The sequence below is a fragment of the Anguilla anguilla genome, chromosome 16, assembly GCF_013347855.1.
Source record: "Anguilla anguilla isolate fAngAng1 chromosome 16, fAngAng1.pri, whole genome shotgun sequence".
In the NCBI taxonomy this organism is placed as follows: Eukaryota; Metazoa; Chordata; class Actinopteri; order Anguilliformes; family Anguillidae; genus Anguilla; species Anguilla anguilla.
Window position 1 is genome coordinate 6,589,395 of NC_049216.1, and position 25,295 is coordinate 6,614,689.

General features: G+C 49.5%; 1 protein-coding gene across 1 annotated transcript in view; it reads right to left on the reverse strand.

The window, feature by feature from the left end:
• Window positions 1-25,295, reverse strand: part of LOC118215164 (neuron navigator 2-like) — a 130,093-nt gene that overhangs the window by 102,823 nt on the left and 1,975 nt on the right. The window contains exon 2 of the mRNA XM_035395625.1: window positions 2,948-3,065. Within this exon, the coding sequence (XP_035251516.1) occupies window positions 2,948-3,065 (118 nt within the window). The remainder of the gene's footprint in view (window positions 1-2,947; window positions 3,066-25,295) is intronic.

The window sequence follows — 25,295 nt, forward strand, 5'->3', positions numbered from 1 at the left end:
GGGGGGGGGGGGCTCCTCTGTACCCCCGCCCTGCTGTGGAACCGGCCGCCAAACAATGTGTAACATGGGCCAGGTGAGTCCAGTCACAACGCTGTAGACAAAGACACTACGCACAAGACATCCAAGACACTGTACACAAGACATCCAAGACACTGTAAACAAGACATCCAAGACACTGTAAACAAAACACGCAAGATGCTGTACACAAGATATCCAAGACACTGTACACAAGACCATCCAAGACACTGTACACAAGACATCCAAGACTCATTCATTTAGTATTCATTTAGCAAACGCTGTTACTCGTAAAGGCTTGTTTGTTTGCTGCTTGTTCTTGTGCTGAGCAGGAAGCAAACGTGGCATTCAGAAGTAACGTGCTCACAGCCCGTTTAAACTCCACTAACTGCGCTTTAACTGTTTGACTGACATTTAGACTCATGCGTACCTCCATATCAGGTTTGTGATCAGTTCAGAGATGAATACAGATATTATCAGGTGATCAATGTGAGCAATAAACACACTCACACATAGACTGTGAGAACTATGCTTCTTCATTTCCCGCCCACTTTTGGTTTTAGACTGAAACTTAGCTGTCTTTGAGCAAAGGATGGTGTTGCCTGGCAACCACCAATGAAGAGGACAGAGGGACAGACAAACGGCCTGTGCACTTTGACAACAATGGACGTAGACGACAATGAAATATAATCCGCACAAGAGATCAAATAACCGAAAAGGGTGAAGTCAGCCCATTGAGAAAGACTCCCCGTTGGCTGTACAAAATGGAGCCTGACGCACATCCCGATGGAGGCCGTGAGATTGCGGCCAATCGGCAACTGACCTATTACATCACCTATTAAGACTTTACAATGGCACCACACAAAAACCCCATTTGAACTCATCTACAGAGGAAGTGCCCGAGACAGCTGATCGTGGAATCAAACCGGCAACCAAGTGCCCTTTCGCTATAAAAAGGCCTGCTGTGGTTTTATATTGCTTCATTTCAAACTAGGAAAACTAAATCCAAATGCCAGAAATCTGTCCTCTTTTTGTCATTTCACTGTTGTGAATTAGCCATAATTTAGGTTACCTTAAACCAGTGGTTCTCAACTCGGGCCAGAAAGGGCCGGTGTGGGTGCAGGCTTTTGTTCCAACCAAGCAGTTACACACTTGCTTCTACTAATCAACCTTTGGAGCCTTTACTAAGGACCTTGATTAGTAGAATCAGGTGTGTAACTGCTTGGTTGGAACAAAAGCCTGCACCCACACCGGCCCTTTCTGGCCCGAGTTGAGAACCACTGCCTTAAACTGTAACTCTTTTCATAGGTCCGCAATGGTGGAAATAGTACACTTTGGGGATATTCCTGTGGTTGTTGTACGCACTGCAGTACTATGCGAAAAGTCCTTGGATTAAAAACACTGCTTTCTGTACCAGGACAGCAACACCCCAAAGACGCAGCAGATGATGTCATAGCTCTCTCGGGATGCTAGGACTGGGCCAGACGCGGAGATTATACTGGATTTCTGAAAACGCCGAATCGACAGGAAAAGCCAGCGATTGGCCAATTACGAACGTCCGCCGTCCTTCACACACACGCCCCCCTCCTCCCCTCGGGGGGTTTGTTCCCGCAGAGTGGAGCCAGCGCAACGCGGCTCCACTCGCAAAACTCGCAGCTAACGGTACGAGTCACTGCGCTCCCCGCAGCAATGCGCATTCAGCATCTGCATCGCCGGGCTCCCGAGTCCGCCGTCTCCTCTGCACCACGGGCGCCGCCCCCGAATTTCAAACCACCGCGGGATAATTTCCTCATATTCACTGCTCCATGTCAGCACGTCAACTGACATATTTTGCAAATAGCATTCATCACACTGAATCCCTACCTTAATTTTTTTTTTTTTTAACTCATGACGGATCGTATAAAAAACAAAATTATTCTCCGATACTGATTGCTCAGAAAGGAAAAGCTCAAATTGCATTATGGGAGTTCTGCAGTATCACAGTATACAAAGACTAAGGCTTAGTCAAACTGTACAAGTGTTGCATAGAATGCAGAATTTATCCTGGCTGAAGAATCTTCGGTGTAAAAAAAAAAGCTGTTCAGTGAGAAGTTCCTGAGGAGATGCCCATAAAAGGAGGCATATCATGTGTTGGCCCCGCCCGCTTTGATATTTACAGTCTGATGCACTCAGCTCTGGTAGCAGGGATAAATAAAAAAAGTAAATCCTGCAGGAGGCTCTTTGTCATGCTGAGTTGCGGGGTGGTGGGGGGTCGTGGTTAACTGTTGCTCCACTGATGTGGTGCAGGGATAGCTAGGAGGCTCTGGGGGGGGGGGGGGGGGGGGGGGGGGGGGGGGGGGGCTTTGGCGTTAGCATTGCCCGCAATAAAACACCGGCAGCTTTTCAGCAGTGAAGGTGGCAGGTCCCATTAAAGCAGTGGGGACAATGCCACCCCTGGATAATGGAGGCAACACTTCCTTTCCATTGTCAGAGAAATTAGGGCAAGCTTTCCTCTGTCATATAGCCTACCTCCTGAAATGATTTACTGTTTGTTGTTATTGATATTAAAGCTCATTTTCTTCAGCATTATAATTTACACTGTCCTTCCGAAAATCATACTTTAAAGAAATACTTTATTACTTTACATACTTTATTTCCGTGTTTATAAACTTGACAATTATTATAAATATTCCACGTAAATTAATGCTAAACCGCGTGTTTCAAGGTTCTATAAAACGTATTGAAGAAATGCAAAAACTAGCCAATATTGCTAAAGTAAATATATAGTCGATATGTTCTGCAACTTTCGGAATAGCTCCGATTACAAACTTCACAACTCGCAGAATGCAGTAGCCACGACATCACATGTAAATAAGGAGGAGCAGGCTGGAAAGTTGTCAATTAAAGGACAAGGAGTTGTGTTTTTAGATAGCATAAAAGGACATTTTCTTACCTATAACCTGTATGATTTCGGCCAGCAGCACTCCGTCCGCGACGTCTTGCTGCAGGTCCTTGATCAGGCGCTTGTGGCCAGATTTCGCCAGATAATGGTTGGCCCAATCCGTGTAGATCTGCAACACAAACACAAGCGGCAGTGAGGACAAGAAGGAACAAAAACGTCAAGAATTTCGACAGTGAAAGTGTAATTTAAAAGCAAAGCAAAACAAAATTTTACGAGTAAAACCAATCGCGGAAAGCAGAAACATACTACTGCGAGTCTGCCGTTTCCAGAGCGCTCGTTGGCATATTCGCGTGCTATTTAAATTCAGAGCATTTTGAGCGATTCAAGTGCCGTTTTCAGGCTGTGCCAGTTCTTTCCCCCCAAATGAGGCTTCTGACATCACGGCTGAAGACAGACACGGCCTTCAGTGGCCAAGAGCACTTGAATGCTACTAGCGTCTGAATAATCTGAATGCCTTTGTTGATAATTGTGCTATTTAGAACGGCTTCGCCTTCATTTCAGCATCTCATTAGCCACGAAGACTTGTCTGCAAACAGTGAAATGTCAAGGCCGAAGAATGTATGAGATTACACTGGTAAATAATAGAGGCCACGCACTCAGTAGAATGTATTTAACACGAGAAGAGCCCGATCACAAAACCGTGACGGTAGGGGGGCGAGTGCGGATTGGCATGTGCGTAATTGCATACACACGGGAAATGCAAGGAAACCATTCAAACGTTACCTTTTCAAAACAGTATGCATTATCGTACAATACAATTAGAAGCTGAGAGTATAAAAATATCATCTGTTGCCGTAGTAGCAGTTTTTTTAAGTTTGTAAAATGGGACGAAAATGTATATTTCAAATTGTTCTGTCCACCAAGAAATTCTGAAATGTATTAAGCGAGTGCTAGGTCATGCATCTCACTGGGAAACAGTGTACTCATATTCAGTTCATTCATAAATCAGGCACGCACATTCAGAACTGATGCCAGTGTAACGGAACCCCCGTGTGTTCCATTTCGGCTCCATTCACAGAACGGGGAGGTCGAGCTGGGCACACAGTGTGGATATCTCCCGGAGGAATCTCAGAAATGTTTGGCTCAACATTACTCCACGCGGTAAGTGATCTGCCCCAGCTGACAGCGGTATTCGGAGCGAAATACGCATTTAACCAGCTCTTCACCTTAAATCGCTTGGGAAAGGATTCGCACCCACACATGCAGAATCGACTTTGAATTTGTGATTTTAATAGAAGCCCGCCTCATCGAGGGCTGACGGGTCCGGTCCGTAACGGAATATGAGGCCACCGAGGGCTGTGATTCCGCGAAAGGCTGAGCGTGATTCACTTCCCCCAAAATCCCTTGCAGCAGCACCGACCGCTATATAGACAGGCTGACCTCGCGCGCGCCTTTCCGTGTCACGAAAAAACCCCAGGAGCCTCTGGTCGTTACTCAGGGCATGACTCACGCCGTTCCAACGACGAGAAACAACAGGTGCGCGCCGTTCGGCTTTCAATCTGTGCTCTTCGAGTCTTAAAACAAAGATCACTCATCTAAACACAGGGCACGGCTTTAAAGAAAGGCATCGACCTTCGTTTGAAGTCAAATATGCAGGTTGTAGGATGAGGGTCACAATTAAAAAGCAAGGAAATCACATCAGTCGACAGGAAAGTGTATGACTCAGCCTGAGCACATCGGTTAACAATCTCCAGGAAAGTTTATGACACAGCCTTAGCACAGTAGCTATCAGGCGCCAGTTAGGTGTATAACATAACCTCATATTCACCCCAGAAAACCCTGAGATTTCTTTAGACATGATTTAGATGAGCCTGAAGCCCTGATAATACCGAACCGCCTCATGGACTCCAGCGGGTCACATGTTCTGCTTCCTGGTCCTCCAAGGGGGAGGCAAACCCCCCTCAAGCTGGGAAACGGAGTCCAGCGGCAACCCGGCACGTCCACTCCCGCCGCGCGACACGGAGCCGCCTCAACGCCGCGTCCACAGAGCCGCTAACCCGCCGGGAGAAGACGCACCCCAGCCTTCGTAGCACGCACGCACACGCACGCGTGCAGGGGGCGGGGGAGAGCACCCGCCGCCGCGTTCCGTCCTTTGATGTCTGTTCTCGCTGGCGATCGCGTGCCGCTCGAGGGGCCGGCTGCACGGCCGTGACCGCGGCCCTGGCTGACGGCCCGACCCCTCGTTTGAAGTGGAATGGAACAGGTGCTCTCCCGCTCTCGCGCTGCCGGACCCGCCGGTCTTCAAAAGGCTCCCGTCGTCCCCGCAGCGGCAGGTCTTCCGCTTTTATCGCGGCCGGCCGGGGTGTCTTATCATCGACGGACGGAAGGCGCGTCGGATAGTCGCGGTAAGGGACAGCAGGCACGCGACGGAGGGAGCGAGGGAATTCGGCTCGGGGGTCCTTCCCGAGGAGCAGATCGGCTTGGTACCTTGACAGATGGTAAGCCAGCCTTTGCCGAGGCAGTGCCCCTGCCCTGACGAGTCCTGCGTAAACACCGCTGTCACAAAGGCGCGCGCCTGTGCCGTCCGCCCATTCGCTGTAAAATCCCCTCCAGGACAAATAAACTATCTATCTAGCATCTCATCTCAACGGCGTACCCTGAAGCTTGTGCCATTACATTACATTACATTACATTACAGGCATTTGGCAGACGCTCTTATCCAGAGCGACGTACAACAAAGTGTATAACCATAACCAGGAACAAGTATGACGAAAACCCCTAGAGAGAAGCACCGGTCCAAGTGCAGGGAACAACCGCTTAGTTCAACTTGGACCCTGTAGGTTAAACTGATTAACACTAACACAACCGAGAACGGCAACAACGCAGTCTATGCAAAAATACAAGCAGTAGTTAAGACCAGTGCATTAACTAAGTCACCTACGAAACAACTACCTAGTTACAACCCTAAGCTTACAAGCGCTTGAAAGAGAGCGCGCGATGGTCGGGTCGGCCGACGGGTAGAGAACGTGCTAGAACGCCGTTAGAAGATACTATCATTGTGCATCCAGGGAAACAAAACATGCAATAATCCAGTGACTGTGTTCAGTAAAAGTCCTTCAAGACAGTCAACGGTTTCATCAGCCTTGTATGTAGCACACTGCACTAAATGCTAACGAGAGTTAAAACAATTTTTTATTTATCTTTTTTTTAATTGACAGCACGAGAAGATGAACTCTCCAAAAAATAACTGAAAGTTGACAATATTTAAAAGTCAACAAAGTTCAAGTTTCGCTTCCATCCCGCCCCCCCCCCCCCCATGCATACCACATCTGTGTCCATTTCAGAGAGTCCTGTATGAAGACGCTCCCGTTTGCCGGGTGCTGGCGTTTGGGAAGGACAGGCTTACCGCTCTGTAGTGCTCGCAGCAGAGCTGGCTGCGGCCCCTCGTCGGGACCCCGAGGGCCCCACCGAGAGCCATCCCGGGTGTCGGGGTTGCCGCGGGGACGCGGTCTGGGGCCCGGGCCCTGCGGCGGACGAGCGCCGGCATGTGGCCGGGGGGACGGCGGAGTTAAAATTAGCCTCTCCGGCCCCGATCTCGCAACCTAACCTTCCCCACGGCTCTCCCAGGCCACTTTGGAGACCTTCCTCCTGGGGTAAACATCTCGACCCCACCCCCTAACTCAGCCCCCTCGCCCCCCCCCCCCCCCCAACCTCTAACCCTCCCCCCCCCCCCACCCCCTCCACCCCTTCCCAAACTCCTCCCTCTTCTCAAGGTACTTGCAAAGTCCAGACCCAGACAGTGTAAACAGAATTAGTGGTGCTCTCGGGGGTTACGGGTACAGACGCAAACATGTCCCCGGTGGGCTCAGCCCCTGATAGGGGGGGGTTACCGCCTCGTTAAACTGTGAATACGGCAGCTCCGTCACGGGAAAGCCCCCGAGCTGCTGTCCGTCCCGCCAAACGTCCAATCCCTGAGCTCCGTTACCGTTACTGTCGCGGGGGGGGCGTCGGCCAACCCGCCGACGCACTTCGCGGAACGGCAGCGGACGAACCCTTTTATCTCTCCGCTAAACGTCTTTGAATGATGAAGTAGCCCCCCCCCCCCGCCTCGCCCCCCCCACCCCCCCCCCCCCCCCACCCCCCCACCCGATGGTCAGTAAACAGTAGGCTGTGAGGGTGTCGTGTTATCTGCAGGCTGAGAGTGCGGAAATCTCACCGGTTCGAGGTGACCGAAAGCACACCTTGAGTCAGCGAGCCGGTTATGATCCGTCAGTTAATTCAGCTTCACTTCGAGCTTCCGGCTCCTTCAGCTCAAAGCCCTAATGAGTCAGTCAAGCTTGGCATCGGTGTAACACGGTATGGGTCGTTCCTGTCACTGAGGGAGGTGAGGACCTCTGTGGCGTCAACATAATTCCTTTTCACAAGATGTCACAAAGAGGGATGATGCTGGTATCTCCTGCACTATGTACTGCTGGTCTATAAAAGCTGAGGAACATGTGACCATAAGCGTGCCAATAACCATGATGCTGAATAAACCCTTTAATATACACTCAGTGAGGGATTGTATCATCCACCTGTACAGTCCTTTATCAGTGTTCATATGTATGACTTATTCACACCATATTTTATTTAACATTACATTACATTACATTACAGGCATTTAGCAGACGCTCTTATCCAGAGCGACTTACACAACTTTTACATAGCATTTTACATTGTATCCATTTATACAGCTGGATATATACTGAAGCAATTTCGGTTAAGTACCTTGCTCAAGGGTACAATGGCAGTGTCCTTACCCGGGAATCGAACCTGCGACCTTTCGGTTACAAGCCCAGTTCCTTACCCACTGTGCTACACTCCGACACTACATTTAAAACACGCCTTTGTCCTGACACCATGACACCATTATCATGCAGAGAAAAGGGGGTCATCATAGAGTTTTATACTCTGGCCTCTTTGCTCTCAATCTGAGAGCATGTAGTTTGATCAAAATTCAGCTTTTCAGGGTGTCTGTGCTGATACAATGCTCTGGGTGGGCTTGTCCTGAAATGAATCACAATATTCAGACAATATGTATACTTACAAAGTCAAATGATAAGTGTACACTCTTTTTGCATCTGTTTTCCATAAGACAGCCCTGTGTTAAGTGTTGAGTGCTGAATTAAATCCTGGAGGAGCGTAGGAATCGGTGCTAATCTAATCACTTTGCCTGATGTCATTTCATTCTCTTTACTTATGATGCGGTGTTCCTGGCAGACCCTCTACCTCACTACATTTTCAATCACTCAGCACCCCCTGCTCCACCTCCTAACCCCCCCCCCCCCCCCCCAAAAAAACAATTAAAAGGTCCAGTGTGACACTTCAGGCTACAAGCTGGAAGGCATTCACATCCTCCTGACAATAATTCATTTTTGTCCCCTACAGGAGACATGAGTCTCTGGTCTTAATCTTGAGAACCAAATACACTGCTGTGCTGAAACCTGCAGTACGCGGCAAGGGACATTAGATAAAAATGAGTCATACTAAAAAAAAATGTGATCCAAAAAATGAAAACACTGCCTGTTCTCAGGAGGATAAACCTTTGGCAGACTGCGAAGTGCTAATTAACAGCATTTAGCCATTTAGCCTCGCTACTTCCCACAGACACAGCTGGCTACCTCTTTTCCCCATCATCTGAGCCACATCACATATCATATCTTGTGCATAAACTGGCTGACATGCTGGTCACCAGTCGGCACCCTGAGCCGACCAGAGGAGGATGGGTTTCCCCCTTGAGCCTGGTTCCTTCCAAGGTTTCTCCCCATCTGCCACAGGGAGTTTTTCCTTGCCACTGTTGCCTTAGGCTTGCTCCTGTGGGGGTTTAGGCTAGGGTTGTCTGTGAAGCGTATTGTGACAACTGTTGTAAAATACGCTATTATAAATAAAATTTGATTTGATGATTTGAAATTTGATTTAATATTAGTCTCTCCTGAGAACACCCAAGTCCTGACCTGCCCACCAATCTCCCACATGTATCATGTTCTTGTCTGGGTGGTCACTAACATGTTGTGCTGCGACTCAATCAGACCAACAGACCAAAGAAATCCAGTCGCCTGATGATGATGTCATAAACTTCAGCACACTGAAAGATTCCCCGCCTCACTCAGGCGAAGTCCTTGTTCCAGAAGGGCACTGTGCACCTGGAAGTATTCAGCGTTTACAACCTGAAGTTCATCATCACCTTTCCAGGGATTTTGTTCCTCGCTTGCCACTGAGTGGCAGCGGTTCTTGTTTGTGTTCGCAACGAGACCTCCAAAAACTAAAAGCCGGCCCCTGCGATCGCTGGCGAGCGCCGCTTTGAATATCGCTCATCCGACGAACGCATCCGCACGGCGTCGTTCCGTTCCTTCCGGAAGGTCACGTGATGCTGCCGCTCGCTGTCGCCAGGCGCCCGTCCCAGCCCTGACGGATCCACGCTGAAGGAAAACGCAAGATGGCGGTCGTGACAGGTTGTTCCATCCAGCAAAGGGGAAAAGTTTGCCCTTCCCTTACCGTCACAAACATCGCTGCACTTTGACAGAAGCCCGTGTGATTTCAGTTGAATTTCTGCTCTTTATCATTTAACATAGCTTCGCTCAGGTTTCTTTATTCTGTAGAACACTTCAATTTCTGTTACCAAAGTCCGGACTAAAACAGGAACAGATTTTTTGCCAGAGGGTAATTTTCATTTATTTACTGCCCAGCAGCCTTCACTCAGCTGAATCCACTGCTCTGAGTATCGTTAGCATCTGGTTCTGGTTACCAGTGGAATGGTTCCCGGTTCTCCACACCACACTGCAGCCCAGGCTTGCAGATGGTCCTGACCAATCGAAGGACGGCTCTCACAGAAGTCGACCTATCGGGTGTCGGGAATGACGGACGAGGCAGGGTCAAGATGAAATCACTTACCTCGCCCCAGTTGTTGGCCCCCACCCCCCCCCCCTAACCGGACACGTGCACTGAAGCCACCCACAGACAACCACAATGACCGACTCTCTCTCCAGGGCTAAGCGTGGCTTTATCCATCAACCATAAATCACCAAGGTTACAGCACGCAGACGCTACAAATATACCAGCATGCACTAGTCCCTACAGCCAGTGCGTCATAATGCTACAAATACCAGCGATGCTGACGGGCGTTCTCTCTGTACAGGGAAGTTCAGATATTTTTCTAAATACATTGATACAAATTTTACAGGCCCGTGGAAGCTCAGACTTGGGTCAATAAAGGCAGCTAAAGTTGAAGAAAATGAACCCGTATTCATCGCAGCGGGGGGGGGGGCGCAGCTGAACAGCGAGGATCCACAGCAGACTGCGCGGTTCGGACTTTTTCCCCAAGATGAACGTCAGCGGGATTGAAGGATTGGGCTGTGACGGGAAACTACCGAACCGAAAGCGCTTCAAAAGCGCCCGTCGTAATCACGCGTGAAATCGATTCGCGCTCCCGTGACGGACGAGAAAAAAAAAAAAAAAGACAAAACGCTCCATCATCGGCGTCCTGTTCGCCGCCGCCGCGGCCGTCCGGTTGCGCCCGGGGTCGCCGCTATGAAAACGAACGGCTTTTGCAAAACGGAGTGATTTATTTGGCGCTGGGAATCGGTCACGGACGGGAAAAGGAAGCTCACAGACGGGAAAAGGAAGCTCACAGACGGGAAAAGGAAGCTCGCCGACGCCGTTCGTACCGATCGTCCCGCCCGGAGTAACACGACGCGTCTCGGTTGCGAGCCTGCGAGGTATCGCGTCGCGTGAAGATTCTTTCCGGAAAGGCCCGAGCGTCCCTTTCTGACCAAGCGGTGACCTGAAAAGTCACCCGTCGGCTGATTCTCTCGCACGAACGTCAGAATGAGGATAAATCACAGGAGCAGGCCGCGTAATTTGTGTGTAACCTCCCCCCTCCCCCCCCCCCCCCCCCCCCCCACCTAGGGGCCTGTTACAGGACAGGAGGTCAAGGTTCGACCCGCGGCCAGGTCGAGAAGCAGACGGTTTATCGGAAATCGATAAACATGCCTGCGATTATGCGCAAACTGTTTACGCCGTTTCGAAAACACTGCAGGCAGTTTAATAAACCGGTCAAGCAAACGTTGCGTATCGTCTGCCGTCATCCCAGAAAGGATAGTTCACTTTCTGTGGTTTTCAAAAAAAAATATATATTATTTCAGTTTTAGTGTATGTTTTAAACTGGTCTGGACGGTTCTACAGTAGCATGCATGGAAGAGAAAAGCAAGAAAATACGCTTCAAATAACTCAAAAACAGCTTGTACATTCATTCCAGAGGCATTACGCATGAACAGACGAATTTCAGACGAAAGTGTTCATTCAAAATTGTAAACATTAATTCCAGTTTTTAATATTGTGCCCACGCTTCTGTCCTTGAGTCGCAGACTGCATATGTCCTTAAACAACCAAACCAAAAACAATAAAGTGTTATTAAAAAAATAATAAAAATCAGGCAATATGCAAATGGTACAACATACATGTGTAAATATATAAAATCTCCTTCATCGCATACAAACTTGTCTGGGTCATTCAATAACATTCACAAAAACTGAAAAAGTTAAAAAAGTTCCCTTTAAAATAAAGGAGGATACTGTGGTGCAGTCCCTAGGGCAACGGACTCTCAGTCCGTAGACCAATCCCCCGAAGCGGGGGGGGGGGGGGGGGGGACGGTTCAGTTCTCGGTCACGGCACTCTGTGCACTGTGATTCCATCAGTGCCTGAAACCCTCTCTACTTTCTCCTGTCTGAATAAAGCACAGAAATGCATAAAGAAGATGGGCTGTCCGTTCAAAAAAAAGAAAAAGCGAAGTGGAATTGTGGGATTGTTTCCGTAAAAATGAAACGTGGAGTAACGACGTAGCGTTCAAAGAAAATTATGAACGCAACCCGTGAGGACAAACCGCTTGCAAGGTCAAATCGTTTTTTGGCCGCGCGGTACTAAAGACGACGGCGCAATAAAAGTTTCAGAGTTTTTTGCTACCGCGCTATTAATTTTTTGAACTCGTTCGGAAAACAAGCTAGCGGTTTTTTTTTTTTTTTGTTTGTTTTTTTTTTTTTTTTTTTACCGCGGCTCCAGAAAACCTTCCCTTCAACCCAGCCGCTGTTACTGCTTTGTGTTCTGCCCCGAGAGCGTGTTCCATGACCGGCGATTGGATTTCCGCCCGGCTAAATGATCTGTATCGTCGGACTGTCACGCGCAGGAAATGTCTCCGGCACGCTCAAATACACCGTCTGAGTGCGCGAAAAGCGTCGGAAGGTTAAACCGCACGTTTCACATCTGCAAATACGTCCTGTCTGGAGGGGAGGGGCCCCTTTCGCTTTTATCAAAAAAAAAAAAAAAAAAAACACAAACATCGCAAATTGGAACGATCCGAACGACTCGCGATCCGATTGGCTGGGTTCTGCGGGATCTGCGCCGGGATTGGCTGCCTGTGTGGCGGCGTGTCTTTCTGTGTCTTTAAGCGGTCTGAGCGTAGCTGGCCAGCTCTCCGCTCGCCTGCGGTTTTGATCATCTGAAGAGATGCGCGATTTCAAAGGGAAGGCTAAACGCTCTCAGATTGCCAAGCAAAAGCCTCAAGGGTTACGCTCACTCAAACCTCGAGCTCACTTTTCCCAAATAAATGAAAAGAAAGAGTTAGACAGCCGCACCGAGGAACATTATTTATTGAAGTTCATTCTTATAAACGTGCGGCTATTGCAATACTATACCGTACTACTAGGTTTTCAAATGCCAAGCAGGGATTTGTGAACACACTCACACACAGGCTCAAACTCACACACACACACACAGACCAGCACACATACGCATACACACACAGGCTCAAACACACACACTCACAAACACATCCCCCTATCCACACACACAAAACACACACACGCACACAAAGACACATTACATTACATTACATTTATTTGGCAGACGCTTTTATCCCAAGCGACGTACAAAAGTGCATTTCATGGTCACGGACAACTACAAAACACAGGTTCAATAAGATGCAGTACTTATTTTGTACAGCTGTTTCTAGCCAAGAACACAGTTTAGTTCACACAGTGAACACTGTTCTGACCTAACAAAGTTAGCGGAGGACACCTGCGTTAGGCTGCAGTCTGCGTAGGCCCTGCGGTGTGAAGTGCATGGACAGCTCTGCGTCCCTGCAGGCCACACGTTACCATGCACCGTGTTACCATGGTGAGAAATGGCTCTCAGATAAAAGACCCTTAATTCTCCAATTAAAGGTCTCTTAATTGGAGAACAAGTGGAGCCTGGAGGAGGGGGTGGGTGGTTAATGCAACCAGGGGGGTAATGCATTCCTAAAAGGTATATCACGTATTTGTACTGAACAGAGCTTCAGACCACGGAAGATCAGGCTACTGCACTAGAACAGAGCCTTAACAGATACCAGACTGTGGGGCCCATCCATGCACTAGAACAGTGCCTTAACAGATACCAGACTGTGGGGCCCATCCATGCACTAGAACAGTGCCTTAACAGATACCAGACTGTGGGGCCCATCCATGCACTAGAACAGTGCCTTAACAGATACCAGACTGTAGGGCCCATCCATGCACTAGAACAGTGCCTTAACAGATACCAGACTGTGGGGCCCATCCATGCACTAGAACAGTGCCTTAACAGATACCAGACTGTGGGGCCCATCCATGCACTATAACAGTGCCTTACCAGATACCAGACTGTGGGGCCCATCCATGCAGTAGAACAGTGCCTTAACAGATACCAGACTGTGGGGCCCATCCATGGACTAGAACAGTGCCTTAACAGATACCAGACTGTGGGGCCCATCCATGCACTAGAACAGTGCCTTAACAGATACCAGACTGTGGGGCCCATCCATGTACTAGAACAGTGCCTTAACAGATACCAGACTGTGGGGCCCATCCATGCACTAGAACAGTGCCTTACCAGATACCAGACTGTGGGGCCCATCCATGCAGTAGAACAGTGCCTTAACAGATACCAGACTGTGGGGCCCATCCATGCACTAGAACAGAGCTTTAACCGAATGAGGAAACCAGCAGCCTGTGGTACTCTGAATTTCTAATTCCATCTGATTTAACTGCATAATTCCTTAACCGCCATCTGCTTTAACTGAACCACGTCTCCCCAGTTGCAGTCGCAGGTTAATTTTGTTCCGCCCATTTTCCAGCACAGGACTGGAACCAGGCTGGCGCAAGCCAATGCCAAATGTGGCTCACCTGCACCAGGCGTACGGTAGTACGATTACGTTTTCAACACTGTGGTCCAAAGCTGAACCCCCCCGTCCCCCCCCAAAGGCCATACTACTTCTCTCCACCCACCTCCACCTGCTTTATTTGGTGTCATTAGTGCTTGAGTGCTTTCTTCCCTCTGGGGAGATTTCCACCTCACTTGCTCAGACCTGAATCCTCCCCCCCCCAGAGGTTCAGGTCTGGTTTTTGCCTAATTTTCCTTTCTGTTTCCTCAGTAAAGAAACCAGGTGATGCGAGTTAACTGCACAATCAACTGCTTTACTCGATCAGCTACAAGTAACAACAAAAACCAGCAGACCCTGTGGCTCTCCAGAACCAGGAATGAAGATCACTGCCTTATTCTTTACCACAAATCCCAGAAAAGCATCTTTTCGACAGTAAAAAGCGGCATACTGATTTCTCCATGTCCCTTTCCTCAAATGTTCAGACTAGCCCGAGAAACAGTGCTGCCTCTCAGATTGTGAGCCTACCCCCCTCTCAGGTGCTCGGCTAACAAGCTAGCTGGCAAAGTTTAATGGCACGGCTGCATAGACTTATGGGTTGGAGTGACTGGTAACAAGGCACAGTTCGGGTAGGGAGGTCACCCCAAAGGACAGAGCAGGCAGGGACCAAGCAGCTCACTAACTGGAAAAGGCACCCAAGCACCTCCACATCAGAGCCAGGCCTGCGGCAGAAAGTGAGTCACGGCATGTTAAACAGACGCATTAACCCTTAACTTAACCCTTGGTAGGGTAGCTAGGTGTTTTGGAATGTTTTCTTTAAAAGTTCTGAGTCAGTGTTCTAGAACTCAGTTGCTTTCAATTACCAGGTGTAGTTGTGACATCAGCATTATGATTACACGGTAAATGGACTGCATTTATATAGCGCTTTTATCCAAGGCGCTTTACAATTGATGCCTCTCATTCACCCATTCACACACACACACTCACACAACAACGGTGAAAGGCTGCCATGCAAGGTACCAATCAGCTCGTTGGGAGCAATTAGGGGTTAGGTCTCTTGCTCAAGGACACTTCGACACGCCCAGGGTGTGGGATCGAACCGGCAACCCTCCGACTGCCAGGCAACCTCACCTCCTTACCTCCTGAGCTATGTCGCCCATATTTGAGACATCACACCTCACAGGGTTAAAAAGAGACTAAGCATGTGGGTTACACCCATCCCCGGCTAAATCGGATTATAATAAACAGCCGACGACAGTAAACCAGAAATTCTACGTCTGTGGTCAGTGTTGGCCCCGTGTGTCCAATTACACATGCACTCACATGCACACACACACAAACACACACACACACACCTGACCCCTATCCTTACACTTCTGCTGTGTCAGCTGCAGGACAGCGAGAGCGTGTAATGTAACCAAGGTCTTATCTCCAGACTGGAAACAGCTACAGCCGATTTTGCCCCTCGCGCAGATCCTCGTAAGGGGCGCAGATAAAAGCTTAAAGCCTGGAACGATGCTGCTTCTCTTTAATTCAGCCATTCAGTTCCTTTTTAAATCAACCTCTAATTCTTCAGTTTTGCGGATATTCGGGGCGTTCGGACGCGGCGCGTCTCCTGCAGACGGCGCGTCGCCGGGCGGGGCGGATTCCGCTTCATCGTCGCGCCGCGGGCCTGAGGGTTAACCGCCGCGACCGCCCGACGCAAAGCGGAGGACCCGCGCGGAAACCCGTCTGCTTTCCGTTCAACCGTCACTCCGAACGTCGGTAGGAAACGAAAATAAATCACGTCTTCGCACGCAACAAGAAAAAAAACGGGAAAAAAACGCTCAGACCAAAGAAAGCCTATTTCTGCTTTCCACACAGAAATAAAAGCCCTTACTAACAGCGGATGAAGCTGAAGCAGAAACAATCCAGCAGCCTTTGGCGATGAAAGGGTAATTAATTTCCCTAATCTTTAAATGCAGGTTACCAGCGAGTCCTCATAAATGCATCGCACTAGAACAAGCCTGAAGCTCAAGAGTATCGCGTAATGCCTGTGACATAGCTCAGGAGGTAAGACCGATTGTCTGGCAGTCGGAGGGTTGCCAGTTCAAACCCCGCCCTGGGCATGTCAAAGTGTCCTTGAGCAAGACATCTAACCCCTAACCCCTAACTGCTCTGGCGAATGAGAGGCATCAATTGTAAAGCGCTTTGGATAAAAGCGCTATATAAATGCAGTCCATTTACATACATACAGAAATATATATATATATCGCATATTTGTATGTTATGATAGATTCTCTCGCGCGTATTGGCTGAGTGCTACTTGGTAGCTGAGCGACAAGCGGCACGGTTACCAGCTTCATGGCGACGTTGTTCCGTTTCCAACGCCAGAGCATCCCGCTCATCTCGCGTGTCCCCGCGTGCCGCCGCCCGCTCCTTCCCGCTCCTTCCCGCCCGCTGCTCGTTCCGCGGCGCTGACAGCTGACTGGCTGGGCTGGGCTGGGCTCTGCATCAAGCCCCGCCTCCCCCCCCCCACCCCACATTCCGCTCCTCCCTCCCTCCCCACAGAGGAGAAATGCTCCACCGTGGCACAGCTTGGGAGAGGTGTCCGCAGGGCAAGGCTCAAGTCAGGACGAGGAAGGGTTCACACCCTATCTTCCGCTTCCCCCCCCTCCCCTTTTTTTCTGTCTCTCGCTCCCCGCCTCTCTCTCTCTCTCTCTCTCTCTCCTCCCTCTTCATCTCCCTCCCTTGCTCTTTTTCTGACCCCCCCCCCCACCCTCACCCCCCCCCCCCCCGTGCAGCCAGAGAGAGCCCTGCTCATATCAGCTGTCTCCGCTTAAATGACCCATCAGTCACGAGCGAGAAGAAAGGATTCCTCTCAGAAATCTGCCCATGCCCCTCACTGCATACCCACAATGCACTGCATCTCCCTGGAGAAGCCCTGCTGGCCTGCCCCAATCCCCAACCTTTTTTCTTTGACTTGACTCTTTCTTAATCTTTTAAACTCCACCCCTCCCCCCCCACCCCCCACCACCACCACCATAAACAGAAGCATTTCAGATGGGGATGTGGTGGGGTGTGCAAGTTTGTAGCTGGGTTTGTAGGGGGAGCTTTAACAGGACCCCCTCCTCCAGTTCTCCAAACCCGCCCCAGCCTAAAAATTACAGGCCGAGTTTGAGGCCATGGCGGCCGGGCGCTTGCCGGTTCTGCCGCGTCTCCGCGCCGAGCGATGGCGGGCCGCTGAGAACCGCGGCGGTTCGGGACGCCGCCATCGCTGACCTCCGCCTGACCTCGGAGACCAGCGCAGATGTGCTGGTTTTTGTTTTCATCTTAAATCAGCGACCAATTCCGACCCAAGAAAAAGTGAGGGGGGTGTCACTGTAACAGTGTAATCGACTGCTTTAATTCACCAATCACGTGCAGAGTAACGACGAAAAACCAGCAGGCACTGCGGCTCTCCAGGACCAGGAATGAAGATCACGGCCTTATACTGTACCACAAATCCCAGAAAAGCATCTTTTCGACAGTGTTCCTGTAAAAAGCGGCATACTGATTTCTCCATGTTCGTTTCCTCAAATGTTCAGACTAGTCCGAAAAACAGTGCCGCCTCTCAGATTGTGAGCCTGTCCAGGAATCCCAGAAAACGTGCAACGTGGAGCAGCTGATATCTGTGTACCAGTGCTCCGGGTGTACCGTTTCCGTTGGACAACTTTAAGCAAATAAACCATGTATGGTTTGTATGGTGATTCACTCCATCGCACCAGTTATAATTGCCATAAAAAGTCTATCAAGAATGGCTGCCATGCTGTTAATGACTGCAATTACTGGCCAGAGAAATTAGAGAACGACGGGCTCTGTCGAGTAATTACATCGGGGCCGTCCTTTATCATCGCTGTTCGTACGGACGTGCTTTTCAGCTGTGACGAATGACCTCGTTAAGCGCGACGGTACTCTGAACGTGGAGTCACGTGCTCTGAACGACGGAGTGTAGCACAGCGAGGTAAGGAACTGGGCTTGTAACCGAAAGGTCTCCGGTTCGATTCCCGGGTAAGGACACTGCCGTTGTACCCTTGAGCAAGGTACTTAAACTGAAATTGCTTCAGTATATATCCAGCTGTATAAATGGATACAATGTAAAATGCTATGTAAAAGTTGTGTAAGTCGCTCTGGATAAGAGCGTCTGCTAAATGCCTGTAATGTAATGTAATGTAATGGAGTCTAGGTTGCTCTTAAGCAAATGGATTGGATGCGGAAATCCGTGTAACTGTGGACAATGAAGCCCTCCACCCTGCTTTGGGGGGGGGGGGGTGCTCTTTGTTTTTGGAGACCCCCACTCGCCTGTTTGTTGGGGGGCCAGTCGGGCTCCCAGGATGTTGCGGTGCGACGGAGGAAGACGTATGGGCCTGTGATGCGGTCGGAGGACAGGAGCCCCCAGGGACAGGTGTCCAGACACGCTAAGGGGAGGACCCACATCATTCTCCACCTTCTCCCCCCCGCCACACACACAAAAAATTCTATTTAAAATTTGCTCACATTACCATCAAAGGCTTGGCTTCAGCTGGTCCAAGATTTAAAGCATCGGATTAAACCAAAATGCACGAAAAGGCCCATAATATCATTTAAATTCCAATTGTTTAAACGCGAAGGTACAGTACGTCCGCGTGGTAGGGATGGGTCAGCGAAGAGAGCATTCTGGGTAAATATGAGACAGCAGTGTGACCTCACATGACCGTCAGCAAGCTTCCTCGACCTTCTTCCCTCCGGGCTACAGGTAAGGCCTGTTAGCATAGGCGGCAAACTGACTTTTCGTGTAATGGCGAAAACTCACCTTCATCGTGTTCCTGGGGGGAAGGGGTGGGGGTGTGAGTGTGTGGTATTTATTTGTGGAGAGACACCTGAGTGACGGTAACACGTGAGGATCAAAAAGGGGTCACGCAGTAAAACCAAGGCCCTTGATTTTGAAAAAAAACTGTGACTAGGGAAAAAAAAAAGTTTGCTAATAAAAACCAAAAGGAAAATAAAAGAAAGCAGATGCTCTCGCTTAACCGATACATCCGAAACCCAGCAGCAGCTGTCGGCACTGTAACAGTGTGCAGGAAGATCAAGGGAGATCCCTCAGCCAACTGCGGGGAAGTAAAAACAGAGTACGCCTTCCCTGCATCAGGGGTGTCCTTAGCCAATCAGGGACTTACATTTATCACTGAAGAACAACACACCAAAAACCTGCACACACTACTAGACTGAGGACTGACACCACTCCTGATATTCATTATGCGTGTGTGTGTGTGTGTGTGTGTGTGTGTTTCCAGGTGGTTTTCTAAGAAAGTGGTGTTAAGAAGACTGAACCGCAAATAATTAACTACTTGTTGAATTTCTGCAATTGTGAACTGTTACGCTGATAAATCTGCCAGCTTGCATTTGCTTAGCAGCAGCTGTTGGACAGTGGATGCAAATTTTGCGTTTCAATTTCTGAATCAAAGTCTACCAAAAGTGGGCGGGGCCTGGTGTCCTTCTCAGTACAGGATAAACCCGTCAGGCAACAAGATGGTGACAAGAAAGGCATTGCTTTCATTCTTGTGGCAAAGGCTCGAGCCAGCTTTAATTTACCTGGCTGAATGTTTCGAGCTCTCAACCATTTTTGATACCTGGAGTGCAAAAAAAAAAAAAAGTTCAGATATTTTCACGTAAAGTCTGGAAATGTTATTGGTGTGGAAGGCTGGTGTCACAGAGGGAAACCCCCTGTGCTCTCTCAGAGGAAACCCCCTGCCTGTCTCGATAGAAGGCCTGTGCATCACACTTTCTGTCTCTACTGTTTCAGCACCATCCAGTGACTCAATATGTGGTCTAAAAGAAAAAAAAAATGGTGTCTTCCATAATCAAGGAATACAATTCACCCGAGATTTACTGAGTTCAATATCAGTCCGATCCTTCGCTCTGTCCGTCTCATTTGCATTCGGGCAGTTCATTGGACGAGCTGAATTTACGCACAAAACCAAACTCCCCACCCCGAGGTTGCCGGGGCAGAAATCAACTCCCGACCTGCGCTTGATCTGCGGAATGAATGAGAAAGGTCAGGGGTCGGCCCCGCCCTCTCGTGTCGCTCGCCTGCTCCCCGACATGGAAACGGGGGGCTGGACTGGGCTCCGTTATACTCCGTGGGTAAGGCGGCAGCGTAGCCCAGTGGGTAAGGAACTGGGCTTGTAACCGAAAGGTCATAGGTTCGATTCCTGGACAGGACGCTGTCGTCGTAACCCTTGAGCGAGGTAACCTAGCATGAATTAATTCACTTCAGTCTTTAGTTTGATCAGTTGAAAAATTCTGGTACCTCCTTCTTCATGTAATTGTTTTCAGTACAGCACAATGAGCAGAATATGAACATGGGGCTCGATTCTTAGTTGCACGCATAGCTATTGTGCCTTCAGAGGGTAAATAATCCCTCTGAACATGAAAAGCTCCTAATTAAGAAAAACTACCAGCTCGTTAACATTCTGGGATCGCAACTGTGGTTGGAACAAAAACCAGCACACACAGGGGGTCCCCCCCCAGGACTGAGTTTGGGAACCACTGGCCTAGGCCAATTTACTTTGTGCAGCATGAGAACAAGCACTCCCCTAAACGAAGCCAATTTACTTTAACTCTACGCCTTCTCCGTATCTCCACTGCCAATCAGGTAATGACAGCCCATTAGAAGTAATTAAGAGTTACTGTTCTCCTCGTTATTTCCTCCTCATCCCACATCGCTTTAATTTGATTCCTGCCTCGCGGTGGGAACGGAGAGATCTGGAATCGGCGCTCGCCGAATGTGCTCGTGAATATCTCTCCTGCAGACGAGATCGCTATCCGCGCTAAAGACCCGCGCTAACTTAAGCAAACGCGCCATCGATATGAAGCAGAATTCAGTTGAGCGCTTCCTCTAATTGCACCGCCATTCGCAGCTCGAAGAGAACCTGAGACTTAAATAAAAATTAAATCGAACGCATGTCCCAGTTTTACTTCTCCCCCTTCTTCTGGTTCATGTCTGCCTTTTCAAAGCCTTCCTTTCGACTCACTTATAAATTAATAGTCCTTCTTGGCTAACTGTGTAAATGGATATTTCCCGTTCAATATTATGACCACAAATTCCCTTTTTTTCGCTGAGCTACGCTCTGGGATAATATATTTTCCTCCATTAAGCAAAAAAAAATGAAGTATCAATTCCTTAAAGGACAAAGGGGCTCTTATCCGCAGGATTCCTATTAAGATAAGGGCCTTATCGAATAAGCAGACTGTGAAATGCGCTGTCCTATCAGGAGTGAGTTGGCTCCGGGACAGGAAGCTGTCAGGAGGCGGGAGCTAATGGTACGTCTCATTCCCAGGATCCCGCAGGGCAGGGCGGGTCGCCCACAGACACGCTTCGGCGAAAAAGATCCGAAACCACACGCTCCACCGCGACAGTAGCTCAGGAGGTAAGAGCGGTTATAGGGGCGACATAGCTCAGGAGGTAAGAGCGGTTATAGGGGCGACATAGCTCAGGAGGTAAGAGCGGTTATAGGGGCGACATAGCTCAGGAGGTAAGAGCGGTTATAGGGGCGACATAGCTCAGGAGGTAAGAGCGGTTATAGGGGTGACAGCTCAGGAGGTAAGAGCGGTTATAGGGGCGACATAGCTCAGGAGGTAAGAGCGGTTATAGGGGTGACATAGCTCAGGAGGTAAGAGTGGTTATAGGGGTGACATAGCTCAGGAGGTAAGAGCGGTTATAGGGGCGACATAGCTCAGGAGGTAAGAGCGGTTATAGGGGTGACATAGCTCAGGAGGTAAGAGCGGTTATAGGGGTGACATAGCTCAGGAGGTAAGAGCGGTTATAGGGGCGACAGCTCAGGAGGTAAGAGCGGTTATAGGGGCGACAGCTCAGGAGGTAAGAGCGGTTATAGGGGTGACATAGCTCAGGAGGTAAGAGCGGTTGTCTGGCAGTTGGAGGGTTGCCGGTTCGATCCCCCGCCCTGGGGCGTGTCGAAGTGTCCCCGAGCGAGACACCTAACCCCTAATCGCTCCCGACGAGCTGATTGGTACCTTGCATGGCAGCATTTCACCGTTGGTGTGTGAGTGTGTGTGTGAATGGGTGAATGAGAGGCATCAGTTGTAATGCGCTTTGGATAAAAGCGCTATACAAATGCAGTCCATTTACCACAAAACGGAGTCTTCGCTCTCTAACTCTATTAAACATTTTTATTCTCTGAGGAATATCTCGGTCAAACTTTTTCCCTGAAAAGGGCGCGTACGCGCTCGTGTGTGTGTGTGTGTAGGCTAACATATTCACCCACACACCGAAACACATTTCACGAACATAACCCCGCCCTGGGCGTGTCGAAGTGTCCTTGAGCAAGACACCTAACCCCTAACCCCTAACTGCTCTGGCGAATGAGAGGCATCAGTTGTAAAGCGCTTTGGATAAAAGCGCTATATAAATGCAGTCCATTTACCATTTACCATAAATTTGTTATACGAGCACGCACAGAGATTTTAATTTAAAAAAAGACCCCAACCCGAAAATAAGAGCCCCTGTGAAAGTGGTTCCTCCTTTGAGCTCCGTGCTCCTACTTTTCCTCCCGCGGCTTGGCGGCGCTCGCGCGTGTTCGACTCTTGGGGTGGGATGAAAGATCCGTCGAGCGACTCTGAAGGAGTCGGGGGGGGGAGACGGGCGGCAGAGCGAGCTCACAGATCAAGGCGGCACACACGAACATGCTTGAGGAGTGCACGCGCGCACATGCAGACACACAAGCGTACAACCGCATGGTAGGAGCCTCCGGCAGAGAGAGAGACATAAAGAGAGAGAGAGAGAGAGAGAGAGAGATGTGACTTCTTAATTAACGTGGCAGATTCTATAGGAGTGACAGACAGCACTGACACATATCGCAGCACAATAGCAGCAGCGCTATCATTGGACTGACGCCGTCGCTCCAAACGATCTTCGGCTTTTCCCGAAAAAAAAGACGCGCAGGCCGGTTTCGCAGGGGGCGGAGGCCTGGAAGGTCGACATAGCTCAGGAGGTAAGACCGATTGTCTGGCAATTCGGAGGGTTGTCGGTTCAAAACCCCGCCCTGGACATGTCGAAGTGTCCTTGAGCAAGACACCTAACCCCTAACTGCTATGGCGAATGAGTGGCATCAATTGTACCATTTACCAAGGTGACGGCCGCTCCACTCTGCTAATCCAGCGGCAACGGGGGCGCAGCGGCGCCCACCGAACACCAGGGGGCGACAGAGACACGCGCAGACAGCCGGCTCCTCCTCAAGTGTGTCAGTGGGACAGGGGTTGCCGAGGACGTTGCGGCAAGCATAACGGCCTGCTCCCGCAGCAAGGCATCGTGGGTACAGCCATCAGGGGGTGTTACAGACAACCGTCTGCACGCGCGTTTGCACTGAATCACTGAAACGCCTCCCGTATTCATGAGCGCTGTCTGCGCCCCGCGAGGCCATTATCTGGGCCCGGGCGCACGTCTGCATTATTCATGAGCCTCATAACAACCCCTCTCCTCCTCTGGGATGGACAGTCTTCGGCTGACGTCCTGAGAGTTCGGATATATCCCGTGACCCTATAACACCCCTCTGTCCACCCGAGGTGCAGCTTGGGTACAAGGTCCTGTCCTGGGTTCAAACCTGAACGCCCCAGTTGCAGAACCCTGACCCTCAACAATGCCCTTGCCATCAAGGAAGGGATTTTACACAATTTCCTGCAAATTACTAAGACTTTTAAAAGAAACATCCATTTTCATCAATATTCAGAATGGAATTCTTTCAAATTTGATTGATCTGCCGAAGCATTTCGAACTGTACCAGTATCTAAACCGTTCAAATATTTCACAAACGGGCACTTGACCCAGGTCTGGTTTTACGAGGCCATGGGTCTCGGGCGTTGCCGTGGTTACGAGGGCGGGGTCAAGGTCGTCGTGCGAAGGCGGGGGGGGGGTTGGGGGGGGGGCGTTTGTTTGGCCAGCTGCCGAAGTGCGCTTTCTGTGGGAAACCGGGGAAGCGTCTTAATTAAAGGCACAGCCACGGGAGCGCAAACGGCGCCCTCTCCTGCACCTCATTCCCGATAAACCCGCTACCGCGGCATCCAACGGACCGCTGCTGGCTGTTCTCAAGCTGTGCTACGCGCGTGGGAAACGATTCCATGCTAATCTCTGATACAGTAACGAATAACGCCGTGTTCTGTACAAGATGTTCTTTTTCCTTTTCCAGTGAGCGGGGTGGTACTTTCTGGCCCCCAGCTATCACAGAAAGGGGTACTTGTCATGAGTCATACTGCTTTGAAACTGCAGGCAACGTAAAAGCTTAGCGTTTTTTTCCTCTTGAAATCATGTCATGCGTAAAAGAAATGTCTTTACTAGTACAGACCACCTGCAATAGTAGTCTGTTGCAATGCGAAATTGCCACACAAAAAAGGAAAACGCCTCCAGTAGGTGGCAGCACTTAATTTGCTATACAGAGATTTTTCCGCAACACTTTTTTCGAGTAATGCATTTTGAATCTGGGGCAACTTTAACTGGGACCAGTATTATATGTTTTTAATGCCTGCTGTGTGTCACATGTAAACATTAAGGGAATGTCCTTTGGATAAATTCAAAATACATTACGAGAATACAATTATTATGAGTGAATGTGATCCAAATTGGAACAGGATCATTCGCGAACCAGAGCTGCTGCTTCTGTGCATCAGCCAGGACACACACTCGCTCACCTGTGCATCGATAACAACACACTCACTCAGCCAATGTGTCTGATAAGGACACATTCCATCTGTTGAACCACACGAAATAACAGTTTTGAGTAAATCCAACACTGCATCTTTTTGAGTTTCTGTGGACGTGTTTTCTGTTAGCTGAGGCAAAATTCAAATTAAATAGTGCACATCAAGGATCTGTCACTAGAATTAGTGTGGCACTAAAAAGGAAAGGCCATTGTCTGTTCAGGTCACACACACTTAGACAACAGCAGACAGACATTATTTCAACGCGTCGAAATGAACGCGAAACCTGGTGTTTTGTGCAAGGGTTTGGACCACTTCAGCATTGTTTAAATTCTAACGGGCTAATTTACCGGCGGTCGTCGTCTTGAAACAAACACTGACTGAAGTCACCCAATGGCACAGCTTACGGCTGACCTGTTTAGGAGTTATCGATTTAATTGATTCGTTTACCACCGCGGAAGACCGAGCAGCCCGTATTTAGCCTAC